The sequence below is a fragment of the Suillus fuscotomentosus genome (genome assembly GCF_016647785.1).
Source record: "Suillus fuscotomentosus strain FC203 chromosome Unknown F5891scaffold_5, whole genome shotgun sequence".
NCBI classification, from domain to species: Eukaryota; Fungi; Basidiomycota; class Agaricomycetes; order Boletales; family Suillaceae; genus Suillus; species Suillus fuscotomentosus.
Window position 1 is genome coordinate 864,048 of NW_024539517.1, and position 25,012 is coordinate 889,059.

A 25,012-nucleotide genomic window follows, 5' to 3' on the forward strand; every position below is an offset into this window, starting at 1 on the left:
TCATAACCCACTTACGATTTCACCTCGGCTTCCATCTGACAGCATCAAGCACTAGATCCATTGGTGGAACCTCCAGTGAGGTGCAGAATAACAGCACCAGCACCAATGGTGGAGCCATCAGATCCAACGGCGGGACCACCAGATCCAATGCTGGATCTGCCACTTTTGAAAGTTGGGTCAAGAAGCAGAAGTTCAACCACGTCTGCAACATTGTCGGAGATTCAGGTAAGGATGTCGACTCAATCTCAGACATGCAAAAGCATGTCATTACATGCTTCGTGGGTTATCTTGTCACCCTCCCCACATCGCAGTTGTCTGAGATCCCGGCCGATCACTGGGACCTGGCACCTGGCACTCCTTTGTCGGCGTCGAATGCGTTCATTCGAGTTTGCTATCTCGACATCCCCGGCCAGGAGCGACTCTACGTAATCCAGCCAAGCCAATCAAGAAGTCTCGTCCTGTGGAAACTTGTGGTTCCTGACACTGCTACAGCTGTAATGTGCCTCCGTCGTGACTGGGGGTCCGACATCTCGACCATCGCCCTCAAGCTCCTGCAAAAAGGTATCACGTTCAAGACACTGCAGCCCATGGCAGTTTCTCCTGAGGCTAGGCGCCCGCTCAGCGAACTTCGTACATTCTCGCTTGGATACTTCCGGCCCCCTTCAAGGCCATTTACGCTGATTATATTGCATATGAGCAGTACCATCATGAGTTCATGAATGAAGATCGTGCACAAGCTGCTCTGCTTCGCGGTGGAATCTTATGGCGGCTAGCACTACATAGCCTTGGCTTCGATAACCTCCCCTCGGCCCTCATTGGCATTTCACAGGATGCTGTCCCATTTGGACAAATGCTCACCATCAACGGCGAGACTCACTTTGACGACGAGTTATCGGAAGAGGAGGTCGATTTCATTTGTGGGACGTATTATGTATACACAAGTAAGTTTTCTTAATTCACATTGACCCGCAGTGCGCTCAAATTTGAATCATCAGACAACGGATGCATAGAGAAGTTGTCTTGGTGGCCTAGGCCGCAGGCCTGGGCTGGGTCAGGGTTGGATGTGGGGTTCTGGTCTGCTCGATGCGAAAGCTGGTTCCAGACACGCCTTGAAAACATCCGACAAGGTGTTTCTCGTCGCCGTGATTCATCCGACAACAATGGTCCGGTGAACAACACACATTGGAAACATGGACTCAAATTCAATGGAGCGACGAAGAAATTCAAGAAGAATCTTGACGCGGCATGTTCTGACTTTCTCACTACCAAAGCAAGTGGTAAGCTATCTTTTTTGTCGTTTAATGTGCAGCTCTGATGTCCTCTTAGCATTCACGGACAATTAGATTATTTTGTGTCACTACTGTACTGTACTATTAGAATATTAGAATACATGGGTACGGGGGAACGCATATGACGAAACATGTCCAACATAGGGTCTGCGACCCCAAAGGACTTAATCTGATGCGAAAAAAATTGTACTATTATAGAATACATGTATACCGAAAGCATATGACGAAACATGTCCAACATGGGGTCTGTGACCCCAAAGGACTTATTCTGATGCGAAAAAAATTGTACAAGTTTTCTTCAAACGAACAGAACTCTACTCATGCACTCGTAAGTGGGCGATGAGCGGGCGATCGTTGGGCGATTAATTTTATCTGGAGACAAAGCTTGATGTTTTATGTTCACGTTTTATTGTCAAGGGGTATTTTAAATTTAAACGCCCATCTAAGTGGTGGCCCAAACTTCGTATTATGAGCAGGCATTTGGTCACGTGCAATGCTTAAAGTTTTTTGAAGTCTTAAATGTGAAGCTTCATTTCGAAGTATAGGCCAGCATTAAGGATGTATTTATATTTCTTATTGTTGATGGCATTCAGCCGGCAACAAAATGTTCGCTATTGCTTTATATTTTTCTTGTCACGCAAGATCTCTTTAACATTTGAAATTTTATATCTGCTTACATGACAAACTAAATACTAAGTATTGCCTTGACATTTCACACGACATTCAGACTTGTCTTAAATATTGCGGACACCGTAGTGTAAGCGATTGGGAGCAGGACTGGTGGGGGAGGAAAAAGATCTGATAACGTGGGAGGGTGTAAGCACGCTGGCTTACCTGAGTTCTCATAATCAGTACATATACCGTCGCTGATACTGAAAGCTAAGCTTTCAGTATTTCACCTTTTGGTGTAACGGTTATGCGTGGCGGCGGTCTGACCATGTTACACATATTCAAAGTTCAACCACCGCCGACGGACCGGTCCGCTTGCAGCCTGGAGCTGTGGAGGACGTGAGCACAAAAAAAGGTTCCTTGATCAAACACGTACGATAATCGGGTATCATACGATCATGGTATCTACTCGCTGCCTTATCGAGGATGTATTTCGTCATCGCCTAGCAGAGAACGTTAGAACGAATGCCACGGGACTTTGGCAGCCTGCTCACCTCGCGTCGTTTCTTGAGAGTTTTGTCACTTGGGCGTATGATTAAAGGTAATTCGAACTACAACTAGTGATGTTCAAGGCCCGGCTTCAGGCCGTGAGCCGGGCCTAGCCAGGCCCACTTAGGCCAAGCCCAGCCGGGCTTTGTAGACGGCCTATGAAGGCTTAGGGCCTGGCTCAAGTTGTGTCCAGGCCAGAGCCAGGCTTTCAGGCCACGGCTTTCAGGTACGTTTTCGTTCAGTCGGCTATGACCGTGAAACTGCAATAGTTTCAAAGCCTCAGCTGTCTAGGATAAACTAATTTGAGTTTTTGAATTTTCAACAGGTCACATCCGCATATGGTGCTGCGCGTCTATTCCGATGGCGAGGAACCACCTACTAGTACGGCACACCCTAAACGTGTTGCTGTGCCATCAGCGAAGGTAATTTGTGCGGATAACGCTGCTGATCAAGAATTAGCTTCACACAGGCGAGCTCACAATGATGCAAGTCGTGCTGCCAATGCTCCCTCTGTCATTTCTGTGGCAATACCTCTGAATCCCCCAAGTACCGCATCTCCTACAAGTTCTCGTAGCCACAAAGTCACCGTTGTTGAGGTTGACGATAACGACAATGATATCAAGCTGACAGGCAGCACACACAAAAAGCGACTGATGAAAGGTGTGTTTATACTATTTTGTTGGATAAGTACTGACTAATGCCTACATCACTACAGGCAAAAAACGAGCTTATAGCCCTGATCCTCCCGAACACGCAAATGAGACTGAACACAATGCAAGTCCATCAACTGGTGAGTTTTCCTACCGAACGAAACAGATACATAATACTGATATCTATTTGACATATGTAGTCAACGCACCGCATGCAACTAGTTCAGCAAACCACTCTGACGAAGTTGATGCTGACGGCTTCCTCAAGGATGTTCAAGTCATGAGCATTGACGAGGCCTCTGAAAACCCACGTCAAGAGCAGCGAAGTCGCGACATCACCAAGTTTTTTTCCGAGCCTTACACTGACAAAGGCAAGAAGCACCGGAATTGTCGACTGTGCAGGTAAATTTACATTTCTGTCTCATGCACATTGTACTGACTACGCTATAGCAAGAAAATGAAAAAACCCGTTGCTTTTGTCAATGAGGTGACGACTATGCGACGCCATATGGACGCTTCGCACAGGGTAAGTATTGCCAACCCGAGAAAACATGCCACTAACTGTTCATTATAGAATGAATATCTTACATGGGCCGAAGCTGAGAAATTTGTCTCGATGTTACCAAAGGACACCAAGCGCCGCAAGCTAGATGCTGCTGCTGACTCTCAAGCACGACTCGATGCCCACCTCCGTGAGCCGCAACCAAAGGAACAGATCATCCCATACTCAGATGCAATCTTCCGCGAGGCCGCCATTGAATGGCTGATTGAAACTGACCAGGTATGTTTTTTTAATTTAATTCTGGCAATTGGACACTTATCAGTTCACTGCAGCCTATTGACGCACTGAACCACAAGTCCTTCAAATATATGATTGATGTAGCAGCACGAGCTACCAATGGTGTCAAGCTACCTAGTCGATCAAAGACGCGCCGAGCCATTATCGACCTCTTCAAGCGTAATCTCACCAACCTTCGCCGACGGTTACTTGTAAGTCATTTGTTGATTTTTTTGTCGTTATTTCTAACACGAACCACAACAAGAGCGACACTGTCAAAGGACGGATCAATTTGACATGCGACGCCTGGCAAGCGTCGAATGTCGATGGCTATTTTGCCCTCACTGGTCACTGGATCGAAGAAAGAACAGTCGGTGTTTGGAGCGTTCAAAGTGCCCTTCTTGGCTTTACTCGACTGAACAACGCTCACAACGGTGTCCGTCTTGGTCAAGCGCTGTTCAAATTAGTTAAACGTGTTGGGATTGAACATAAGGTAAGTAAAATTCTAGCTTCATAACAGTGTGGCACTGATGAAGTTTCAGATTGGCTACATTACGTGCGACAACGCAGCCAACAACAATACCATGATGGAACATTTCGCCGTCCACATCGAGGCACACACCAAGAAGACATTCGATCATAAAAAACGGCGCCTTCGGTAAGAGTTTCTATGTCTTGTTTATTACTACCAATTCTCACATATATTCAGGTGCTTGGCCCACATTATCAACCTCGCAACTCAGGCGCTGTTGTCCACACACAGCAAGTCGAGGCACTACGATGCCACCCAACCTAACGACGATTTGCTTGCCCCCGCGACTCACTCCACACTTGAACGAGACGAGGTTGGATTAGTCCGGTCAATCTGTGTCAAGGTTTGCCGTCCGTCAAATGCACATATGTTTTGTTGACATTGTTCATTGTAGGAGCGCTCCTCAGCTCAACGAAAGGAACTTTTTCAGAGTGTCCAGCGTCGAGACGAAGATGGCCACACGCCAATCAAACATCCACAACAGCTGCTTCTCGACATGAAAGTAAGGTGGTCCTCAACATACACCATGCTTCAACGTGCATTCGAGCTGCGAGATGTAAGTTCAATTTAGGATGTCAATGTTGTTCCCGCTGATGTATATTATTAGGAAGTTGACTATTTTGTGGGCCGGCTCGGTTTGCAAGAGAAGGACTCAGCTAAACGGAAAAAGATTACGGACCTTGAGCTATCATCTGAAGAGTGGACCTGTGTTCAACGTCTGCTCTCAATCCTTGGTGTATGTATTTTTATCTTACAACTCGAGTCGCAGCTCACGTTGAAACTACAGTTTGCCGAGTTGTCGCAGCAGTCCTTCTCATCTGAACAAGGACCAATGCTTCACTTAGCATTGCCTGCATTGGCATCAGTAAACCGGTGAGTTCTTGCTGGGGATTATGCTGATTATGGTGCTTTTACATGGTCATATATTGCTTTATATCACTTTATATTACAATGTGACGAAAACCTTTCCTATATATTACGATATATAACGATATATGACGATATCTTCTTCTCACAGGTTCTCTGATGGGAGTCGTTGCATAGCGCATGGTCTTCACGTTCTGGACGTATCAAGTATCTCGATTTTGCGGAGGGCCTCGATGCTGGTATTGAGAAGATTACGAAGTATTACGAGAAGTCGAGTAGTTCTGACGCCCATATTATGGCGATGCGTGCGTCGTTCTTTCATGTACATAGTATTACTCCCACTGACTTTCCAACGACAGTTCTCGATCCGTCACAAAAGGAGACCCATCTTCGCAAGTATTGGGGCGAGGAATTGCTTGTCAAAGCACACAGACATGCAGAGGAGATGGTAAGTAAAGCTCTCGTCACAACACACTCACTAATGGTACATCTAGTACAAAGAACGGTATCTCGAAATGTACAGCAACGATCCCGACTCTAGGAATGGTGTCGAAGTCAAGGTCAGGAAGACAGGGAATCGCAAACTCGATGCTCTGCTGCAAGAGCTCTCTGACGGCGAGGATGACAGTGACTCGATGCTGCAGCCCACCCTAATCTCTCGCGCGAGTTCCACAAATTCTGTCACTCCCTCCGAAGCTGCGAATGAGCCGTGGCGGCACGACTTTCACGCTTACCTCAACTCCAAGGACCACCTTGGAGATATGACTATTGTGCAGTGGTGGGGCATCAACGCACCTCGATACCCAGTCTGGGCGTCACTCGTGCGTGACTTCCTTTCCATTATGGCCACGTCCGTGTCCAGTGAACGTGCATTCTCATCTGCTGGTATTACTATCTCCAAGCGCCGAAATCGTCTCAAACACGACATCGTCGAAGCACTGCAGTGCTTGAAATGCATGATCAAACATGATCTCCTGTTTCGCAAGGACCCATCTGTTGCAACCGAGTTCGTAGATGATGCATTGTCCGAAGATAAGACTCCTGCTGCTCTCAACGAAGATGATGGGTGGGATGATGTTGCTGAGGATTTATGTGAGAATGAGGAGCTGTTAGAATCAGATGACGAAGATGTTTCTATTCAAATGTTAGATGAAATTTGATTTACTTGCTACGTTTTTTGTATCACAAGGCCCTAGGCCCAAGCCGAGCCAAGCCCCAGCCGAGCCTGAGCCCTACCATAGGGCCTGGCCTTGGTTTGAAGCAAGCCCCAGCCCTCCAAGGCCGAGCCGTGGCCCCGGCTTTTGAGCCGAGCCGGGCCTTGAACATCACTAACTACAACTAGCGTCAGCAAGCCAAAACTCTGCAACGTTTGGTCTGACCCAGAACACGATCCAAGCTCGGTGCAGTCGCATTGCCAGAGGGATGTTGGCAAAAATCCATTTCTCGGTGTCCGAGTACGGAATATGTGGCTTAGATGTTTAGTTAAGTTGTTGAAATCATCGAACATGGTACACATAATCTCACTCGAGTGGTGAACCAGCGCGGGGTGCGAACGAAGTTAACTACTTCGACAGACGGGTCTTCAGATACAGATGGCACGAACTGTGCTCTTGTCGTATGTCATGTCACCACCGATTACCTGCGCAGAAGTCGTCGTGACTCACCCGGAGGAGGCATTTCCAATCACTGCAACGCGCTTATTCCGCAGATCTATCGAGCCTGGCCACTGTGCGGAATGAAACGAAACCCCTTGAAACTTCCCAACTCCAGGGATCTCGTATGGAATCCTTGGGGTATCCAAGATACCAACGGCAGATATCACGACATGGGCCACGCTCGATATTCTCTTGCCTGAAAGGACATCTTCTGCTACGATGACGTATTGTTGTTTGGCATCGTCCCACTCGGCAGATAACACTTTTGTGTTGAATGCGATGTGTGGATATAGATTGTATTTTTTCGAGAGGTCGATCCAGTAGGCTTGAATCTCAGGTTGAAGGCCATGCGACCGGTTCCAATATGGGTAAAGGTCCGATGATAAGCTGTACCAATGAATTTGGACATCCGACGAGCATCCCTAGAAGAAGTCTTGAGGTGAGCGATATTCTGCAGCTTCGGTCGTTGACCCTACAGGATATGTGTTGGCCTGGGCACAAAATTGTCAGAAGAACATGTTGCGTATCACAACAGCGCACCCTCCACGCCCCACCAACTTCAGACGCTTTCTCAAATATCTATTAAAATACTCAGCGATCATACCAGTTGTTTTATGGATGCACCCACTATAAAATCGTGAAATCCGAGCTTAGTTTTGAGAGCAATAGCTTGGGACAACCCGCCAACACTTCGAAGCGAATATTCAGTTGGCGTAGAATCAAATCAAAAGCGATATTTACCCGGCGCCGATAATGGCGACTCTTCTCTGGAGACGGTCAATCATGTAAATTAATGGCCATTCTCAATATTGTGAGCATTCCTTTAATACTTGCTCACCTCGTACGATAGACTTTACCAAACGAGGTCATATGCCAGCCCTGTCAAGCACTATTGCGCGACATTCATGCAATCCCCGTCAGGAAGTCCGTTACAGTATCCTAAATACGACTAGTGTGAGATATCTTACAGTCACCGCCAGGTCGAGACTCGGCAGCATTGCTGCATCAAGCTAGCTTGGTTAGAGCTGCACATTACTATGAATTCGTTGTAGTAGCTGCCATGAGAACTATATATAGAAACGCGGCCTGGTTGATGAGTCTGCAAATTTATAAAATAAATCGACATGGACACGGGTAAGTTTGATGTTCAAACCCTGATGACTAAGACTTGGAAGATAGAGAACACGTTATTTAGTGATCTCGGAGCGAACAAAACGCTGCGCTGACAACGGCACTTGCACGAAAGCAAAGAAGGATGCAGCATTGTTCGCGAACGTTAAACTTGGATAGCGAAAATGCTACTGACATGCTGATGCAGTTGGACGATGACTGTACACATTTGATAAGCATTTTAGGTCTCCACTGTCGATTCACTATAACCAAGCACTTGTTTCGCGTCAGACTCCAGTGCAACAGGTTTTTTATTGCCAGGTTTTATGCTGGAGGATGGTTCGATGGGAATGGTGGTATATATGATACAAACGCAACAGTCAAAAGTGCAATGTCCAGGATATGAAGTCAAATATCGTCAATAATGCCCGCTACAAATCAGATCACTTGTATGTACATAGGGAAACAAACATTAAAGCACATGAAGCTAAGTCTGCAATTGTACAGGGAATAGCAATTTCTTGCATCGTTCAAAGCTTGCTATAAAATGTTGTCTCCTCAGGCCTCATGGTCCTCTCTATCCTGCCACTCCTCATAATCTTCCCCATCATCAGCTAAAAATCCTCGTTGTAATCATTGTCACTGTCCTCATATATCTCCTTGATCCAGTTATACGCATACCCTGCTACTCATATTCAACTCAAAGACATGCGTGGTATAGAAACACACTCACCGTCTGACAGCGCAATGCGAAAAGTGAGACATGGATATTCACCAAAAAAGATAGCATCACATACCTAGATGTGACTTGGTTAGGTCATACTAGTGGAAAACCTAATTCTGGTGGCGTCAATGTCAAAAAAGAGCAAACATTTCAACAGATGACATCACACACCCTATGGGAATAGGACGTTGCTGAAGCACCACCATCATTGAGGTCAAGCTGCCACATTGACAAGGCAGGACTTTGTTGAAGAATTAGCATCAGGCAAGCAACCCAAAAGACAAGAACACGCACTCGCTGCGAGTGGGACGCGGCCAGAGCACCATCAGCATCAAGTAAGCAACGTAAAAGACAAGAACACATACTTCCTGAGAGTGGGACGCAGCCACAGCACCATCAGCAATGAGTAAGCAATGTGAAAGACAAGAACACGCACTCTCTGAGAGCGGGACATGGCCAGAGCACCATCAGCGTTGAGTAAGTAGGTCAAACGATGAGAACACGCACTTCCTGAGAGCGGGGCGTGAACAGAGCACCATCAGCAGCGAGTAAACAGGTTAAAAGACATGAACACGCACCAACTGAAAGCGGGACACAGCCAGAGCACCATCAGCATCGGGTAAGCAACTCAGAAGACGAGAAAACGCACTCGCTGCGAGCGAAATGCGGCAAGAGCACTATCAACATCAGGTAAGCAGGACAAAAGACGAGAACACGCACCAACTGAGCGAGGGATGCAAACAGAGCACCATCAGCGTGGGGTAGGCAGGTCAAAACACGAGAACACACACTTGCTGAGAGTGGGACGTGGCCAGAGCACCATCAGCGTTGGGTGGGCAGGTCAAAAGATGAGAACACGCACTCGCTGCGAGCAGGATGCGAACAGAGCACCATCAGCATCAAGCAAGCAGGTCAACACATGAGAACACGCACCAACTGAGAGCGGGACGCAGCCAGAGCACCATCAGCGTCTGGTGAGCAAGTCAAAAGATGAGACCACGCACAGACTGAGAGCGGGACGTGGCCAGAGCACCGTCAGTGTCGAGTAAGCAGGCCAAAAGACAAGAACACGCACAGACTGAGAGCGGGACGTGGTCAGAGCACCATCAGCGTTGAGTCAGTAAGCCAAAAGACGAGAACACGCACCAACTGAGAGGGGGACGCAGCCAGAGCATCACCAACGACGAGTAAGGAGGTCAGAAGACAAGAACACGCACCGCCTGAGAGCAGGACGCGTCCAGAGCACCATCAGCATCGAGTGAGCGAGTCAAAATACGAGAACACACACTTGCTAAGAGCGGGACACAGCCAGAGCACCATCAATGTCAAGTAAGCAGTATACAAGATAAGAATACGCACTTGCTGAGAGCGGGACGTGGCCAGAGCACCATCAGCATGGAGTAAGCAGGCCAAAAGATGAGAACACGCACCAACTGAGAGCAGGATGCAGCCAGAGCACCATCAGCGTCAAGTAAGCAGGTCGAAACATGAGAAGACACACCACCTGAGAACGGGACGTAAACAAAGCACCATCAGCATTGGGTGAGAAGGCTAAAAGACAAGAACACACTTCCTGAGAGCGGGACGTGGCCAGAGTTCCGTCAGCATCGGGTAAACAGGTCAAAAGACAAGAACACGCACTCGCTGTGAGTGGGATGCAGCCAGAGTACCATCAGCATTGGGTAAGTAGGTCAAAAGACGAGAACACGCACTCGCTGCGAGTGGGACGCAGCAAGAGCACCATCAGTGTCAAGTAAGCAACATAAAAGACAAGATCACGCACAGTCTGAGAGCAGGACATGGCCATAGCACCATCAGCATCGGGTAAGCAGGTCAAAAGACGAGAACACGCACGAACTGAGAGTGGGACACAGCCAGAGCACCATCAGCGTCAAGTAAGCAATGTAAAAGACGAGATCACGCACAGTCTGAGAGCAGGACGCAGCCAGAGCACCATCAGCGTCGAGTAAGCATGACAAAGGATGAGAAGACGCACAGACTGAGAACAGGACACGGCCAGAGCACCATCAGCGTCCAGTGAGCAGGCCACAAGACGAGAACACGCACCGCCTGAGACAGGACGCAAACAGAGCACTATCAGCGTGGGGTAAGCAGGTCAAAAGACAAGAACACGCACGCCCTGAGAGCAGGACGCAAACAGAGCACCATCAGCATCGAGTGAGTAATATAAAAGACAAGAACACGCACCATCTGAGAGCGGGACGCAGCCAGAGCACCATCAGCATGGGGGAGGCAGGTCAAAACACGAGAACACGCACTTGCTGAGAGCGGGACGTAGCCAGAGCACCATTAGCGTCAGGTAAGCAGGTCAAAAGGCAAGAACACGCACTCGCTGCGAGCAGGATGCAAACAGAGCACCATCAGCATCGAGTTAGTAGGTCAAAAGACGAGAACATGCACCAACTGAGAGCGGGACGTGGCCGGAGCACCGTCAGCATCAATTAAGCAACCTAAAAGATGAGAACACGCACTTCCTGAGAGTAGGACGCAAACAGAGCACCATCAACATCAAGTTAGTAGGTCAAAAAACGAGAACACGCACTTCCTGAGAGTGGGACATGGCCAGAGCACCGTCAGCATCGATTAAGCAACCTAAAAGACGAGAACACGCACTCGCTGTGAGCGGGGCGCAGCCAGAGCACCATCAGCATCGAGTAAGCAGGTCAAAAGAAGAGAACAGGCACCAACTGAGAGCGGGACAGAGCACCATCAGTGTTGAGTAAGCAACGTGAAAGATGAGAACACGCACTTCCTGAGAGCAGGACGCGGCCAGAGTACCATCAGCATCGAGTAAGTAGGTCAAACGACGAGAACACGCACAGACTGACAGCAGGACGCAGCGAGAGCACCATCAGCATCAAGTAGGCAATGGAAAAGATGAGAACACGCACAAACTGAGAACGGGATGCGGCCAGAGCACCATCAGCGTCGAGTAAGCATGACAAAGGATGAGAAGACGCACCGCCTGAGAGCGGACGCAGCCAGAGCACCATCAGCATCGAGTAAGCAGGTCAAAACATGAGAACACGCACTTCCTGCAAGCGGGACGCGGCCAGAGCACCATCATCATCGAGTATGCAGGACAAAGGACGAGAACACGCACCGCCTGAGAGCGGGACGTGGCCAGAGCACCATCAGCGTCAGGTAAGCAGGTCAAAACACGAGAACACGCACTTCCTGAGAGCGGGACGCGGCCATAGCACCATCAGCATCGAGTAAGCAAGCTAAAAGATGAGATCACGCACCGCCTGAGAGCGGGATGCGAACAGAGCACCATCAGCGTCCGGTGAGCAGGTCAAAAGTCGAGAACACGCACCGCCTGAGAGCAGGACGTGAACAGAGCACCATCAGCATCGAGTAAGCAGGTAAAAACACAAGACGCACTCGCTGCGAGCGGGACGCAGCCAGAGCACCATTAGCGTCGAATAAGCAACGTACAAGACGAGATCACGCACATACTGAGAGCGGGACGCGGCCAGAGCACCATCAGCATCGAGAGAGCAACGTAAAAGATGAGATAATGCACCAACTGAGAGCGGGACGGGAACAGAGCACCATCAGCGTTGAGTAAGCAACTCAGAAGACGAGAACACGCACTCGCTATGAGCGGGACGTGGCCAGGGTACCATCAGTGTTGAGTGAGCAATGTAAATACGAGATCACGCACTTGCTGAGGGCACCATCAGCATCGGGTTAGCAGGTCAAAAGACGAGAACACGCACCAACTGAGAGCGGGATGCGGCCAGAGCACCATCAGCATCGGGTCAGTATCCCAAAAGATGAGAACACGCACCAACTGAGAGCGGGACGCAGCCAGAGCACCATCAGCGTTGAGTAAACAGCCCAAAAGACGAGAACACGCACCATCTGAGAGCAGGACGCGGCCAGAGCACCATCAGCGTTGAGTAAGCAACATCAAAGACGAGAACACGGACTTTCTGAGAGCGGGACGCGGCCTAAGCACCATCATACCATCATCAGCATCAGGTGAGCAGGCCATAAGACGAGAACACGCACGAGCTGAGAGCGAGAGCACCATCAGCGTGCAGATTAGGGTTAGGGTTGTTGCGCTTTTAGTTCAAGACAGTTAGTGAAGCCTCATAGTAACATACCGTTTGCTGGACATGAAAGTTGCGAATAAGGTCCTCTAATTCAGTTCTGGGGATGTGGTCAACACAGGATTGTGTTTCCCGCTTTGAACTGTACCCGCGGGAGATCTGAAACCGTCGTTTGCATACTCGGCTTTTGGTTGTTAGGCGCTGTCAGCCCAAAAAACAAATATACTCACCAATTGATGGAGCAGCCTGCCTGAAGTGAATGCTCCGCGCCGGTGCGATTGACAGCGTCACAAAAATGGCATTGGTATTCAACGTCAGGCTGTGTCTCTTGTTTAAGGATGACCCTCATGACGATCGTCATGCCTGCTTCGAATCTTGGCCATTCATGGCTTGTAAGTCGGGTTACTTGCTTGTCGTCGTCGATGCACAAATCGTATTGTCCTTGCTCCACATACCGTCTCTGAGTTCGAGCTTGGATCGACTCGGATTTGAACAAAACCTGGAGCATATCATTGAGTTGCTATAGAGAATTTGATGAGCACGCTTCTCAACACGGATTTTACGCTGAGGAGGCAGACCTGAAATGAGGTGCAAAAGGTCACTGATATTGGATGTTCATAGCCTGTTGCGTCTACTAGTTTCACACAGCCAAGTGCGGTTACCGTGGGTCCCACAGAATCCTGCCGCTTCTGCAGAATTGCTAACACTTTCTGGATGTTGTGTTGATTTTGCATTTGAGATGAAAACTAGTAGTAAATCGGAATGGTGAGTGCATGCAAACAATCTTGAGATAATAAAACACAACCAAATAATTCTCCAGATAACGGTCGATTTCCATGGAGCATCCGGCGATAGCTTGAGTGACGGATGCATATTCGAGACGACAATTTTCCAACCTTGTCAGCTGGGCAGACGTTTCTTCCAGGATCCTAAGCACACTCAACAAAGGATGACTTCAAAAACACATCAAGAAGGTATATACCCAATTATGGCTTTCCTCCGGTGTTGTTCAACGGGATCCTGGGGGGTCGGAGCGTTGTACAGATATAAGCTTAGTTGTTGAAGTCGTGAGGTCAGGCGATCTAAGTCCGCCCTGTTCTGAGTACGTCTCTGTGACGGTCTTTGAATCAAGAAACATCCTAGTAATAAAATAAGCACTCACATCCATGACTTGAAGGATTGTCAACAATCCACTAATGGCAGCTTGGATCGGAGAACCGACAATTGGAATTGCAGATGCAACGCCCTGGGTGAAAGGACCAACTGTCTGAACGACGTCAGAAATTGTGCGGGCAACGGAATTGCCATGGGAGGGTGTGACAGAGGGAATATTGATGGAGGATCCGAGGCTTGGGTCCCACGCCGGAGAACCAGGGTGCACTACTAGTAGCAGTGATGAATTCGAATGGAGAGTGGATGAAAACACGGGAAACTCACTGGAAATATTTGCAGAAATGGAGTCATGGCCTTTATGGTAAGTCGTCGAACTGCACTGTGTGCGTCTGTTTTTTGCGGGGCGCTTCGACCGAACTGCGCATACTTTGCTGAGATGATTGGAAAATCTCTTGATCAAAGCCTTGACTGATGAAGAGGGCATTGTGTCGGGTGGGTGAGATGATAGCTAGTAAGAGGTCAAGGGAATATAAGACGTAGGGGATCGAAGGAGTCCTTAAGAGCTGGGTAGAACACAGCCCAGTCGTGCATGTAGAAACCTCGTGTATGCTGTATACTTATGTACATAGAATTCTGGAATGACTTGCTGCGAGCACACGTGGATCAGACCCTTGAAAGCTTGAAACATTGAAACATTGGCACGGTAGCTCCAGCGATCGCGAATCACCAGTACTAGTGGTGGTGGTAAACATGAGGCCTAGTCACGGCTCCACTTGGTTGCCGGTCCGACGGCCTCATTTAGACTTTATACCGCTTCCTTTTTGCCTCGTTCTCCTCATGCCCAAGCTTCTGATTCTTAAATGAAGCTGCGCCTCGCCCTTACCTGTGTCACTCATGATTTCAGGTCGAGTTTGCAGATCTCGACAGGCGCACGTGGGAAGTCTATTGTGTCGCCATCTGTCTTTGGGTCTTGCAAGCGTTTGCTCTATGTGTAATCAATATCGTGCCGGGTTCGTACCTAATCTCATCTTGATTGCGAACAACTTTGCAACGTTCAACCGAGAGCAACATGCTCACTGAGATCTGAGATCGTATTTTCTCAAAGCAGTAATTGTCGTTGTCCTCTAGGGTCAAGCAAACACTAATCGTCCCTTCTGCCTGTCCTGAAATAAATAAATATACAACCCCATCAGGGAAAGCCTTCCCCCCGAAATCGAGGTAATTTCCAGTAAATCCCTGGTTTTCCTTTGATTTTCAGCGAAATCATGTTTTACTGTTTTATTTAAGTCCGGTCATAGTTTCAACGAATTAGTTCGAATTCCAAGTGATTTCTTCTGAATACTAATGAATTAGTTCGAATTCACTCGTCGGTCATTGTCAAAATACACGAAAATCAACATTATATTGGATCAGAATGGCCTGTCAGTATGTATGAACGACTATCAAAATGTACAAAGTGAGATCAGTAATACATGAGTATCCGTGGGTGCACATGGCACAACAACCTTAGTTCAATCCTCGGACATTGCACTGAGATCGAGGTAGTCGAAGTTGCTCAGCGCACCAGATGGCAGCAACACATTGTCCGACACACTAACATAGTATGTTAATGGCAGGCATTCGATCAGAGGATGATGAAACACACCAGACAGCCTTGTAAAGCCGTGCCATCAGCGCATGATACTTCTTTTTACCGCCTTCAAAGATCCGAGTGAGGGTTGCTTCATGGGCTTTGTAAACGCTAATGTAGACAGTAGCATTGAATGATTTGACTTGAGAGCTCGACGGTGGATTGCCGCTCCTCCAGTCCATCAGTATGGCATAGATCTGCAACAACCGTCACATTTAGTAAGTATTCATCTAGAAAATACAAATAAAAAACGTACAACAGTTGCAAACATAGGTATGTAGCATAATTTTTTTGCACAATATGGGTTTAGGCGCTCACCTTTGCGCTCCAGTGCTTTTTTCTTTGAAGACCGTTGCAGCTCTTTGCGAGAATGTGAGTTTTTTTGGGTCTGATTATGACAGCCTCTGTACTCACTGCTATCTGCGATGTCATCAGCTATGTCTGGGGTTACGACCTCAGCGCCGGAAGACACTTGTCTCGCCGCTACTTTCTCTTTCTTTTTAGCATTCCTCTTCTGAGCAGCTATCTCAGATGGACGGGGAGGCATTTTAAAAGGTGAATGAGTGTTTTCTCTTTTCAAAGAGTGTACTGCTACGAAATTGAATGATACAGGACGCTGAGGGTAAAAAGAATGTAGCGGTCAAGTTGGTGGGCAGTGTTAAAGAAAAAAGTTCATAGTCTGCTGAACTTTGCATAGGCAGGGTTGCAAGGTTGCGCTGGGGCAGGGTTGACAAAGTTCGTAGTCCGCTGAACTTTGCTTGAAGCTTTGTTTGTGGCTGTAGGTTGTCTTTGTTACGGCCCTTGTTTTTTTACCACCAGAATGATCACTTGCCCAGGCTGCGCTAAGAACTTCGAGCTCGCTGGCTTGAAAGACGCGAGAAGATGTTATGGCACAATAATTTCGTCCAATGGCGCCTTGCTGGCGATCCTCCTCCACAAGACAGGTTACCGCCCGACATGGACTATCGTCGCTCGATCAAGATGATGAAACACCCAACTATTAGACGTGTTCCATTGGATAGTGTAGTTCGCGACTATGGCGCCACTTTTTTCACCGAAGCATTAGCTCGTTATGTCGTTCGCACAAATCAACCTGGCCTTTCTCCAGCGCAACTTGAACAAGAAGCTTCCCATGTCATCCTTCCCTTCCAGACTGTTGCCGCATTCCATAGGGTCAAGTTCCATGCAATCAATGCTCACGGACATCGTGATTCAACCGTTACCGTGGATTCAGTGCACTGTCAGCCACCACGAAAGGACAAAAGAAGGCAGATAGTTCCTGCGCGCTTCGACATGGTTTTAGTTAACGAAGATGGTGGTGGGACGACAGGTGTTGATGGTGCGTGTTTTTTGTACTAATCCCTTGTAACATCATGCTAATATTTGATCATCAATATCAGGGTATCGTGTTGCACAAGTGCGCATCATCTTCACGCTGACAAGCCAGGCTACAGCTGCCTTATTTCGCACACCTGGAATTTTGCCTACCCACTTTGCATATGTGGAATGGTTCACACGCCATTCGGGCAGCCTGAAGCAAACCATGGTTTGTATAAAATTTCCCGCCTCATTCGTAATGGAGAGCATCTGGCAAGCATCATTGACATTTCTGATATTCGCAGGAGTTTACATCTTATTCCAAAATTCGGCCCTGTAGCACCTCGTGAATGGACCAGTAGTACCGTTCTGGAGCTTTGTTCTACCTTCTTCGTAAACTCGTTCAGTGACAGGCATGCTTATTTAACTATTATCTGACTAGTACTAGAATCGACTACATTCATCTGAAATACAATGATTTCTGTGAAAATACTACATTTCCTGGAATTCAACCGTTTTAAGCTCGAGTTTGAATATTTCGGTGAATTTCCTGGCAGAGGCTTTCCCTGATGCCATCAGCACTTCAGATAAAACACAGATACATGTATATGAAGTGAGCTGCTGCGGAAATCTAGGAGCGTCTCTTTCACTCGGCAATCGATAATCTCCTCCTTGTATTGTTCGTCCTGTGTTCAGCCATCCTTCTGGCTAGACAAAGTAGTTGCAACATGTTATTTTGTCTACATAGACTTATTCATTGTTTCTAAATCTAACTGAAACACTGAATCAATATAAATGAAACTTCCAACTTGATCCGGCTCGACACCACAGATATTATGCACCACTAGGTCGGTTGATACGTTTACGTGTTCGTTCCTGCACAACAATTGTACTCGTACCAAATGCAACGGACAGGGCGTACAAACACCTACATGAGTGAAGGAAGACGGCGGTGGTACAAAGAGGACATCGATCACAGGCAAGCAAGCGGTTGTAAACCGGCGTTGACGTGAGTATTGAAAAGTACAAGACACAGTGCGCTCCCATGCAGTGCTGAGTGTCCAAGTATCGGTCAAAATCTGTGTCGCTGATAAACTGATAGGTGCTGAAGAGGACCAGCACCTCCATGATGAGTCTGATCATTCGCCCATAATCCTTACCACTCGAAATGTCACCACTTGCCCTCGTCGCTCTGTAGAAATTCAGTAAGTTAGACGGGGATTGGCAAGCATCGATGCAGATTACTTACCACATCTGTCATCGTGACTCCCCGAAGACTCGCTTCACGCAAGCAGCCAGAAGTAACGAGAACACAATATGTGGTGAAAACACACATGGCATGATGTTGCTGTTCATGAGAGATGGCTTATTAGCTGAGTGCGAACTCGGAGTCGATACAAATATACAGGAAGACTCTAATGCGTCGAAGCTCGATACAGCTTTTCAACACACAAAGTATGTGGATAACTCACTTAGGATTGGAGGCCACCACTTAAACATAAATTTTACGACCAACTCTTATACTCACCTTACAAAATGTCTAACACCTACAATTAGTAAAATCACGGCACGTCAATTTGTAAACTCATAAATAGTATTATACGTTTAAGTCCCGTGGCCAATGACTAGGGTGATGAGGATGATTTATTATGGCGCTGGATCAGTTCAAAAATAGGGACGCTCAAAGTTCGGGGGCGCACATGTCGCCCAGGCCCACCGCCCACGCCTACGACCCCCCGCACAGCAACACCATCCCACTTTGTACATATCTGTATTATATAATACAATGCTAAGGTAGTCATTGAAGGCTTGTGCAATAAACATATCACAGATGGCTCGTCACACATTGCACGAGCAATACCTGCGCTCATACCTCATCCTTATTGTCCTTCGTATCTTATTTCACCCTGCAGAGACTGTAGAAGAAGCAGCACAGCAGCTGCACTGTGACATATCTTGCATTCTCGCGATCCGGCAAACTCGCTACCTACAAGGACGATCCCCCATTGCCGCAAAAGCGAGTAGTTTACACCTTGCTTGGGAATATGCCAAAAGTCCATCTGACCACGACCGCTTTACCAACATGCTTCGAATTTCCCCTATGGTTTTCGAGGTGTTACTTGATTTAATCGAAGACCATCCTGTATTCTATAATAATTCACACAATTCTCAAACACCCATCCAGACTCAGCTTGCTGTCACACTCTATCGGATGGGACGCTACAGAAATGGCGGGTCACTAGAGGACATTGCCCGCCACGCAGGGATCTCGGAGGGTGGAGTGGAGTTATTTACGGAGCGATGCTTTGCTGCAATTGAATCCTTGCATGATGCATTTGTTCGCCTACCAACTGCCGAGGAGAAGGAGATTGAGAAGTTGTGGATAGATCATGAACTTGGATTTCGGGGAACTTGGTGGGAAGGCTGGGCAATGTATGACGGGACTATTGTTGTCCTGTACACCAAACCAGGCCTGAATGGAGATGCATACTTCACTCGTAAGTCAAACTATGGTCTCAATCTCCAGGTAAGCCTACACTATGTATCTGTAACAAAAATATAACCATCACATGTTGAACAGATCGGAAATCTACCCTCCAATCTCCGCATTGTTGATTACGCACATGGACTCACAGGCTCGGCACATGATGCCTCTGCATTCGAGCATACTGCAGCAGCCAAGCATACTGACTGGTTCTTCAAGGGCAAGCGCTTCCCCAGCAGCACGACTCTGTTTTCTGACAACTCTATTTGGGTTAGCAATTGCCAGATCACATCGGCTGTCCATTCAATTTCGGGAATCGCGACTCCGGTGTTCTTCTTCCGCATCACGAAGCACGACGACGGTGACGATAACAATGACAAAGTGTAAAGTGTTTATTTTTCACAAGTTTAATATTATGTAATATACAAAGTACATTTTGGGTAGGGTGGTGGGGTCGTAGGCGTGGGCGGTGGGCGTGGGCGACCTGTGCGCCCCCGAACTTTGAGCGTCCCTAATGTACACACAGGAAAGTCACACACACACACGCATACGACACACACACAGTAGTTAAACACACACATGTATTGTAGTATTGTAATATATTCAGTACTACAGGCGCATTTCCGGCAAAATCTCACTTGTATTGAAGAAAATTGAACACTTCTGATGACCGAAAGCAAAGCGGCCAAAGTTTCGAGTCTCCCTGGCCTATGAGATCAGCGCGCTGATGGCAGGTCCAGCGGTGAAGCGAACGCAAACATCTTGTGCTTTAATGGCGGTGGTACTGGTACTGGCTCGTGTTTTGGGATACCTGGTGAAGACGAAGCTGAAACGATGTGAGCCGTACAATCCTTCATACCTGGGGGCGTTGGAGGAGATGCTGTTGATGCTGTTGATGTCGATGTTGAATAACCTGGTGATGGCGTGTCCGGCAATGTGGGTGGTGTGATGTAGGAAGAATTGGGTGGAGGGAAAGCTGGCTTTGGTGGCGAAGGATAATGATGACCATATGTGGGTGTAGGTGCCAAAGCGGCTGGAGGAGGTGGGAAGGGATTCCTAGTAGGAGGAGGGGTTGTCTTAGATGATGAGGGAAGAATGTAAGTACATCTCGCGCTCCATCTGGTTAATTTCGCGCAATTGGAACATGCTGATGCAAAATCGGTGTACATACCCTCTTTGTGGCTGACGAGAATGTAAGACCGCGCTTCTTGAGCCAGGAGATGGACATGGCTAAGAGCAAGTTGGCGAAAAATTCAATGAGATTTTCATTGACAATGCCATCGGATGCAACGATGAAGGCGAGGATGTGTGAGATAAACTGATAAACTGATTTTTTCAAATAAACCAACCAGCATTTAATGAAGAATAAGTTGGCGGGATAGGAATTAAAATAAGAGTATAATAGTAGTATGGGCTCAGGATGAAGGATTAAAACGAGTGAGGAAGATTAAAGGGCAAATGACATAGGATTCAAAGGAGTGAGGGGAATTAAATGGGATGATGAGACGTTCGCACAAATTAAAGCCAAAGTTTGATAGAGCCAATGAAGTAGTCCGTCGTCCAGGGGTTGTGGAATGGACGTGACAATGGATCATTGACATCTGGGTGGCCGCGCAACAGGTCATTCAGTGTAGGTTGGACCGAAACGAGAGGCTGGAAGAGTGGCCGATTAGGTAGGGGCATTGCGGACACATGAGTCTGAGCCTTTGCGAAGTCTTGCAGGTCGATATCCTGGTGTTCTTCGTCCTTGATCAATGGCATCATTGGATTATGGCGTGGAGCACGTTTCTGAGTCAGTGGTGAGATTGACATCCCTTTCAGACTAGCTGGAAGGGCGTTGAGACTGTTGTCCGTATCAGAGTCACTTGAACAGAAAACTGTAAATTCCAAGTGTTAGACATTTGACTTCTGCCAGAAAATAAAAACTCGACACTTACGTTCAACTTTGCCTGAGGATCTTCCCGACTTGTTCCCCGTTTTCGATGCAATGGGCCGTCCATGAGCTGATTTTAAATATTATGTGTCAGTAGTGTTCCCATACAATTAAATGGTAGTACTTACTTCCACGCATTTTCTTCTGGGCTGGTTCTTGACGGGTTCCATGTTGCATTGGGTGTTTTGGACGCACTGAAGTAAGTAACACAATGAATTTTAAACACAGCGCTGCGCTCGAGAGTGTGCACGTGAGACTAACCAATCTTTGGAACTTGAGTGAATACATCGTCTTCGATTTTAAGCCCCGGGCCATACTCTTGTTTATGGTCGTTGTCATCACCGTCGTCACTGTCATCGCTGTCATCAGCTATATTGATAATGACCATGTCTGGGTCCCAGCATGCATAAGTATGCTCAGGTATGAATTTCCGGATACCTATCATTGTGCATACACTGATTAGAAAATTTAGGACGAATTTATTAATGACTCACCGATAAAAATATTTGTCTGTTGAAGTGGGGCATTGCTTCTGCCTTTGTACCGTTCGAGATGTTTGCCAGTTGGGAAGGGCTCAGGTGCGACACTCAGCCTGCGGTTCTCTTTTGAAATTAACACCCATTCAGATGCCCCATTGTCTGTAGCCTTCCCCTTTACATCACCAACCTTTACAGAGTCGAGGTATTCAAAGACTTTTGGAAATAGTCTTCGAATGTAAGCATCAACTTCCTCAAATGTCCAGTCCAAGCAAAAGCTGAAATCCACACTGCCGCCGTCCTCAGACTGATCTCCATCAAAGTGAGCACATCCCCTTCACTTGAACTTTGACATCTCTGTCTTGACAGGTGGAATTGTGGTCAACAACTCTCCTTTGTCCTTTCAGTCACCGGTAAGCTCATACTAGCCATAGCTTGTTCGAACTAACATACATCAAGGTAATTGACCAAGACGGCAATGGCACCAACTTTGATTGGGACATGACCTTGCTTTGAAGAGCTGGCCTGTCTCGAGGATACAATCCTGCCCTAGGCAATACCAGTCATTTCGAACACGCAAAAGTTAGGTAAATTACTCACTGGGAATTTCTGCTTTGCAGTTGGGCGAAATCCTGCCATCACCTCATCTCTCGCAGCCGTCACAGTAGTTGTATTCTGACTACCTTGTCCAGCTCGTCAAGCGAGCGATTGCTTGAATATAGCTGTCACTCCAGCTCGTTCCTTTGCAGTAGTGACTGCTGGTAGCTCAGCCACTGGCAGTACAGGTGGTTGAGGTCGCGGATGTTTGCTCTTCCCATGCAAACATTCAGCGCAAAGCTCTTTTTGGCCAACTGGAATATTGGTGGGTGCCGAGTACTCTTCACAATAGCAGGGTACTGATTCATCAGGATTGCCCTTGCAAAATGCTGGCTTCGGCATTCTAAGTGAGATGGAGGAGAGGACCGGAACACAAATTAGTCGGCGAGGTGCGGAATTTGTATACAATGGTCCTGGGTCCCTCCAAATTTTGTAAAGTACTACTTAAGCGACTCAAAAAAATTCATTTGCTTCAAAGTGATCAAGAATGCTAGATGCCTGAGCCCATAATGTTGAGCGAGTTCTCCAGATAGGGTCAGCCAATGATATCTCCACGTGATGCTCCCTCCGCCTTCCAACTCGTAGGTATTCACTTGTGTTTTCGTCATACTCATCTTCACCCTCCCGTAAATTGTATCCCTCCGGTACAATACCCTCCATGACAACCGCCTCAAGTATTTCGAAGAACATACTTTCATCCTCTTCGTTCCGAAAAGGAGTATTGCTGTCTGGAACCTCTACAGCATCATGCTGGACATCATTTGCTTGTTCCTGCTTAATGCGGTCAATAATATCATCTTCGGCTGGTTCATCTGCCTTGTCACTTGGGTGGCCAGCACCTGTCTGATTTCGATGACAGACAACCTCCCGGCCATGAATACCATAATAGCGCTGCAGAACTGTAGGACAGATACCCTCGAACTCGTCTTCATAGATACCTAATGATGCCTGTCCTAGAAGGCGCATATCCTTCATAGTTATGAGATAACAATTCTGCACTACTGAATATTCACTGACCTGAGGGCTTCGATCCCTGGTATCAGAACCATGAATAGGATGCAAATTCCATTCTTGTTGAAATTGTCGACAATCATCATTGAGCACATTTAAGAAGAGCACACTGAGGAGCCACAGATGCCCAGGCTTGTCAACATCGAGTTTATGAAGTCGTTCGAGCCTGGTAAAGAATCCCCGCCACCGGCGTACAAACTGTGTGCCTACTTCAACCCACAATCGTTCGATGCGAGAATTCCGTGTTGATCTAACATGCATTATTATTCAAGTAAATTTCTAGAGGACTCCACTTACGATCCCCATAGGAACGAGCCACGATTGTGACCATTTGTCGCAATCATGTGTGTGGCAACCTGAATATTCTCGCCACCACGATCTCCACGAATACGAGATGGGATGCCATATTCATCCTTTGCGTAGATGAATAAATCCAACACAGTTGATGCACGATTATTTGTGCTGACTCGTAGTGCTGTTATCTGTTGGTGCATAAGGTGTATTGTCACTTTTATAAATTAATTGACTTACAGTGCGACAATACCCGTCAATGAAACCATGGATGACGAAGCCCCATCAAATGAGCTTGTGATGACCATCTACATGCCATAGTGCATTTGGTCGAGCGACTTGGTATTTTCGTCTTCTGGTAACATGTCGTTCTCTCAGCCTTTGTCCCAGCCTGTCAACTCTGCGCAGGGACTGCCAAATGCGATGCTGCTGAACTCGAAAACCTTGGCGTCGAAGGAAGCCAACAAGGTACTGGAATCCTGATTCTGGTTTACTTTCTTTGAAAGTCCTCACAAGTTGATCGAGATCAGCATCACTAATTACTGTAAAGTGTTTTTCTAGGCCATGTTGACGAATAAATTTCCACAGAGTAGTGCGGGACACTTGGAGGATTCGTGCGAGATCTGGCAGCATGATGTGGTGTTGGTTAGATAGGGCTTTACTGACGAAATCGAAGTTAATGATTTTCTTCCGACGCCCAAGTCAACATTGCTGATGGCCCAGAGTCACAAGCTCCGGGATTATCACATTTGCCCGTTCAGCATTTCCCCTGGATTGAAGTATATTTAGATAGCAGAGTGTCAGGCAAGTGAAAGACTTACACATGAAGATTTCCACTGATATCCTTGAGCATTGCGGCTACCTCCCCAATAAGCCTAGCACATACTAGTAGCCAGTCATGCAGAAGCTGGTAAGCAGCAGGACTTGTATCACTTTCAATGGCTTCGAGCAAAGGTAGGGCCTCTGTGGACAGTGCATCATAGTGGTACGCCACTCTGGTTGGTTCTGCGTCATTTGACCGAAGTATTCTAATTGCAGCATTGTATATATTGCTGATGATACCCTCCGCAGTATAGACATTTTGTGGCCATCGATTCTCGTGTTCTGGTAGAGCTGGAAGATCCATGGTTGGTGAATAGAGGTGATAAAGCGGTACACTACATTTACGTCCTTTGTGCTCCGACTTGAATTCAAACTTCAATTGCAGACCATCATGTTTGGGGCCCCAAGTCTTCTTAGGTTTTGACACCGCCGTTTCTATATACTCGATGGTACTCATATTTTCTTGGTCAGATGTTTTCATTTGACAATACTGTA

The 25,012-nt window shown here is 47.3% G+C and overlaps 11 protein-coding genes across 11 annotated transcripts; 2 read left to right on the forward strand and 9 right to left on the reverse strand.

The window, feature by feature from the left end:
• Positions 1-637: 637 nt before the first annotated feature.
• On the forward strand, positions 638-1,315 carry F5891DRAFT_942100 (uncharacterized protein; the record flags this gene model as incomplete). Its single annotated transcript, XM_041374391.1, has 2 exons — positions 638-941; positions 996-1,315. Coding segments are annotated over 2 exons (624 nt in total), but the record flags the coding sequence as incomplete, so codon positions are not given.
• Positions 1,316-6,602: 5,287 nt separating this feature from the next.
• F5891DRAFT_942045 (uncharacterized protein) lies at positions 6,603-7,351 on the reverse strand (the record flags this gene model as incomplete). Its single annotated transcript, XM_041374384.1, has 3 exons — positions 6,603-6,743; positions 6,799-6,883; positions 6,939-7,351. Coding segments are annotated over 3 exons (639 nt in total), but the record flags the coding sequence as incomplete, so codon positions are not given.
• Positions 7,352-8,396: 1,045 nt separating this feature from the next.
• Positions 8,397-9,926, reverse strand: F5891DRAFT_1004721 (uncharacterized protein). The gene is made up of 6 exons (XM_041360360.1): positions 9,899-9,926; positions 9,683-9,770; positions 9,342-9,415; positions 8,935-8,982; positions 8,773-8,775; positions 8,397-8,653 (listed from the first exon to the last, which is right to left on the reverse strand). Exons 2-6 carry the CDS (start codon positions 9,726-9,728, stop codon positions 8,570-8,572), a joined length of 255 nt encoding a protein of 84 aa, XP_041231829.1. The 5' UTR covers positions 9,729-9,770; positions 9,899-9,926; the 3' UTR covers positions 8,397-8,569.
• Positions 9,927-12,679: 2,753 nt separating this feature from the next.
• Positions 12,680-14,439, reverse strand: F5891DRAFT_1182502 (uncharacterized protein; the record flags this gene model as incomplete). The annotated part of the gene is made up of 9 exons (XM_041366175.1): positions 12,680-12,740; positions 12,802-12,854; positions 12,897-13,026; positions 13,073-13,362; positions 13,421-13,588; positions 13,645-13,771; positions 13,825-13,952; positions 14,005-14,222; positions 14,280-14,439. 9 exons carry the CDS (start codon positions 14,437-14,439, stop codon positions 12,680-12,682), a joined length of 1,335 nt encoding a protein of 444 aa, XP_041231830.1.
• A 1,027-nt stretch (positions 14,440-15,466) lies between these two features.
• F5891DRAFT_1169926 (uncharacterized protein) lies at positions 15,467-16,234 on the reverse strand (the record flags this gene model as incomplete). Its single annotated transcript, XM_041365499.1, has 4 exons — positions 16,000-16,234; positions 15,842-15,945; positions 15,601-15,782; positions 15,467-15,548 (listed from the first exon to the last, which is right to left on the reverse strand). Exons 1-4 carry the CDS (start codon positions 16,130-16,132, stop codon positions 15,467-15,469), a joined length of 501 nt encoding a protein of 166 aa, XP_041231831.1. The 5' UTR covers positions 16,133-16,234.
• A 332-nt stretch (positions 16,235-16,566) lies between these two features.
• On the forward strand, positions 16,567-16,926 carry F5891DRAFT_936068 (uncharacterized protein; the record flags this gene model as incomplete). Its single annotated transcript, XM_041374054.1, has 1 exon — positions 16,567-16,926. A coding segment is annotated over one exon (360 nt), but the record flags the coding sequence as incomplete, so codon positions are not given.
• A 3,028-nt stretch (positions 16,927-19,954) lies between these two features.
• F5891DRAFT_1244373 (uncharacterized protein) lies at positions 19,955-20,615 on the reverse strand (the record flags this gene model as incomplete). The annotated part of the gene is made up of 3 exons (XM_041369778.1): positions 19,955-20,213; positions 20,247-20,463; positions 20,559-20,615. The coding sequence occupies 3 exons, from the start codon at positions 20,613-20,615 to the stop codon at positions 20,104-20,106; spliced, it is 384 nt and encodes a 127-aa protein (XP_041231833.1). The 3' UTR covers positions 19,955-20,103.
• Positions 20,616-22,735, reverse strand: F5891DRAFT_1244375 (uncharacterized protein; the record flags this gene model as incomplete). The annotated part of the gene is made up of 9 exons (XM_041369779.1): positions 20,616-21,264; positions 21,325-21,390; positions 21,449-21,514; positions 21,582-21,758; positions 21,815-22,086; positions 22,138-22,196; positions 22,250-22,345; positions 22,397-22,471; positions 22,526-22,735. 9 exons carry the CDS (start codon positions 22,733-22,735, stop codon positions 20,906-20,908), a joined length of 1,380 nt encoding a protein of 459 aa, XP_041231834.1. The 3' UTR covers positions 20,616-20,905.
• Positions 22,736-22,846: 111 nt separating this feature from the next.
• On the reverse strand, positions 22,847-23,665 carry F5891DRAFT_941980 (uncharacterized protein; the record flags this gene model as incomplete). The annotated part of the gene is made up of 2 exons (XM_041374376.1): positions 22,847-23,362; positions 23,411-23,665. The coding sequence occupies 2 exons, from the start codon at positions 23,663-23,665 to the stop codon at positions 22,847-22,849; spliced, it is 771 nt and encodes a 256-aa protein (XP_041231835.1).
• A 459-nt stretch (positions 23,666-24,124) lies between these two features.
• On the reverse strand, positions 24,125-24,319 carry F5891DRAFT_908078 (uncharacterized protein; the record flags this gene model as incomplete). The annotated part of the gene is made up of 1 exon (XM_041373581.1): positions 24,125-24,319. A coding segment is annotated over one exon (195 nt), but the record flags the coding sequence as incomplete, so codon positions are not given.
• A 78-nt stretch (positions 24,320-24,397) lies between these two features.
• Positions 24,398-24,821, reverse strand: F5891DRAFT_1182509 (uncharacterized protein; the record flags this gene model as incomplete). Its single annotated transcript, XM_041366176.1, has 2 exons — positions 24,398-24,464; positions 24,517-24,821. The coding sequence occupies 2 exons, from the start codon at positions 24,819-24,821 to the stop codon at positions 24,398-24,400; spliced, it is 372 nt and encodes a 123-aa protein (XP_041231837.1).
• Positions 24,822-25,012: the final 191 nt, after the last annotated feature.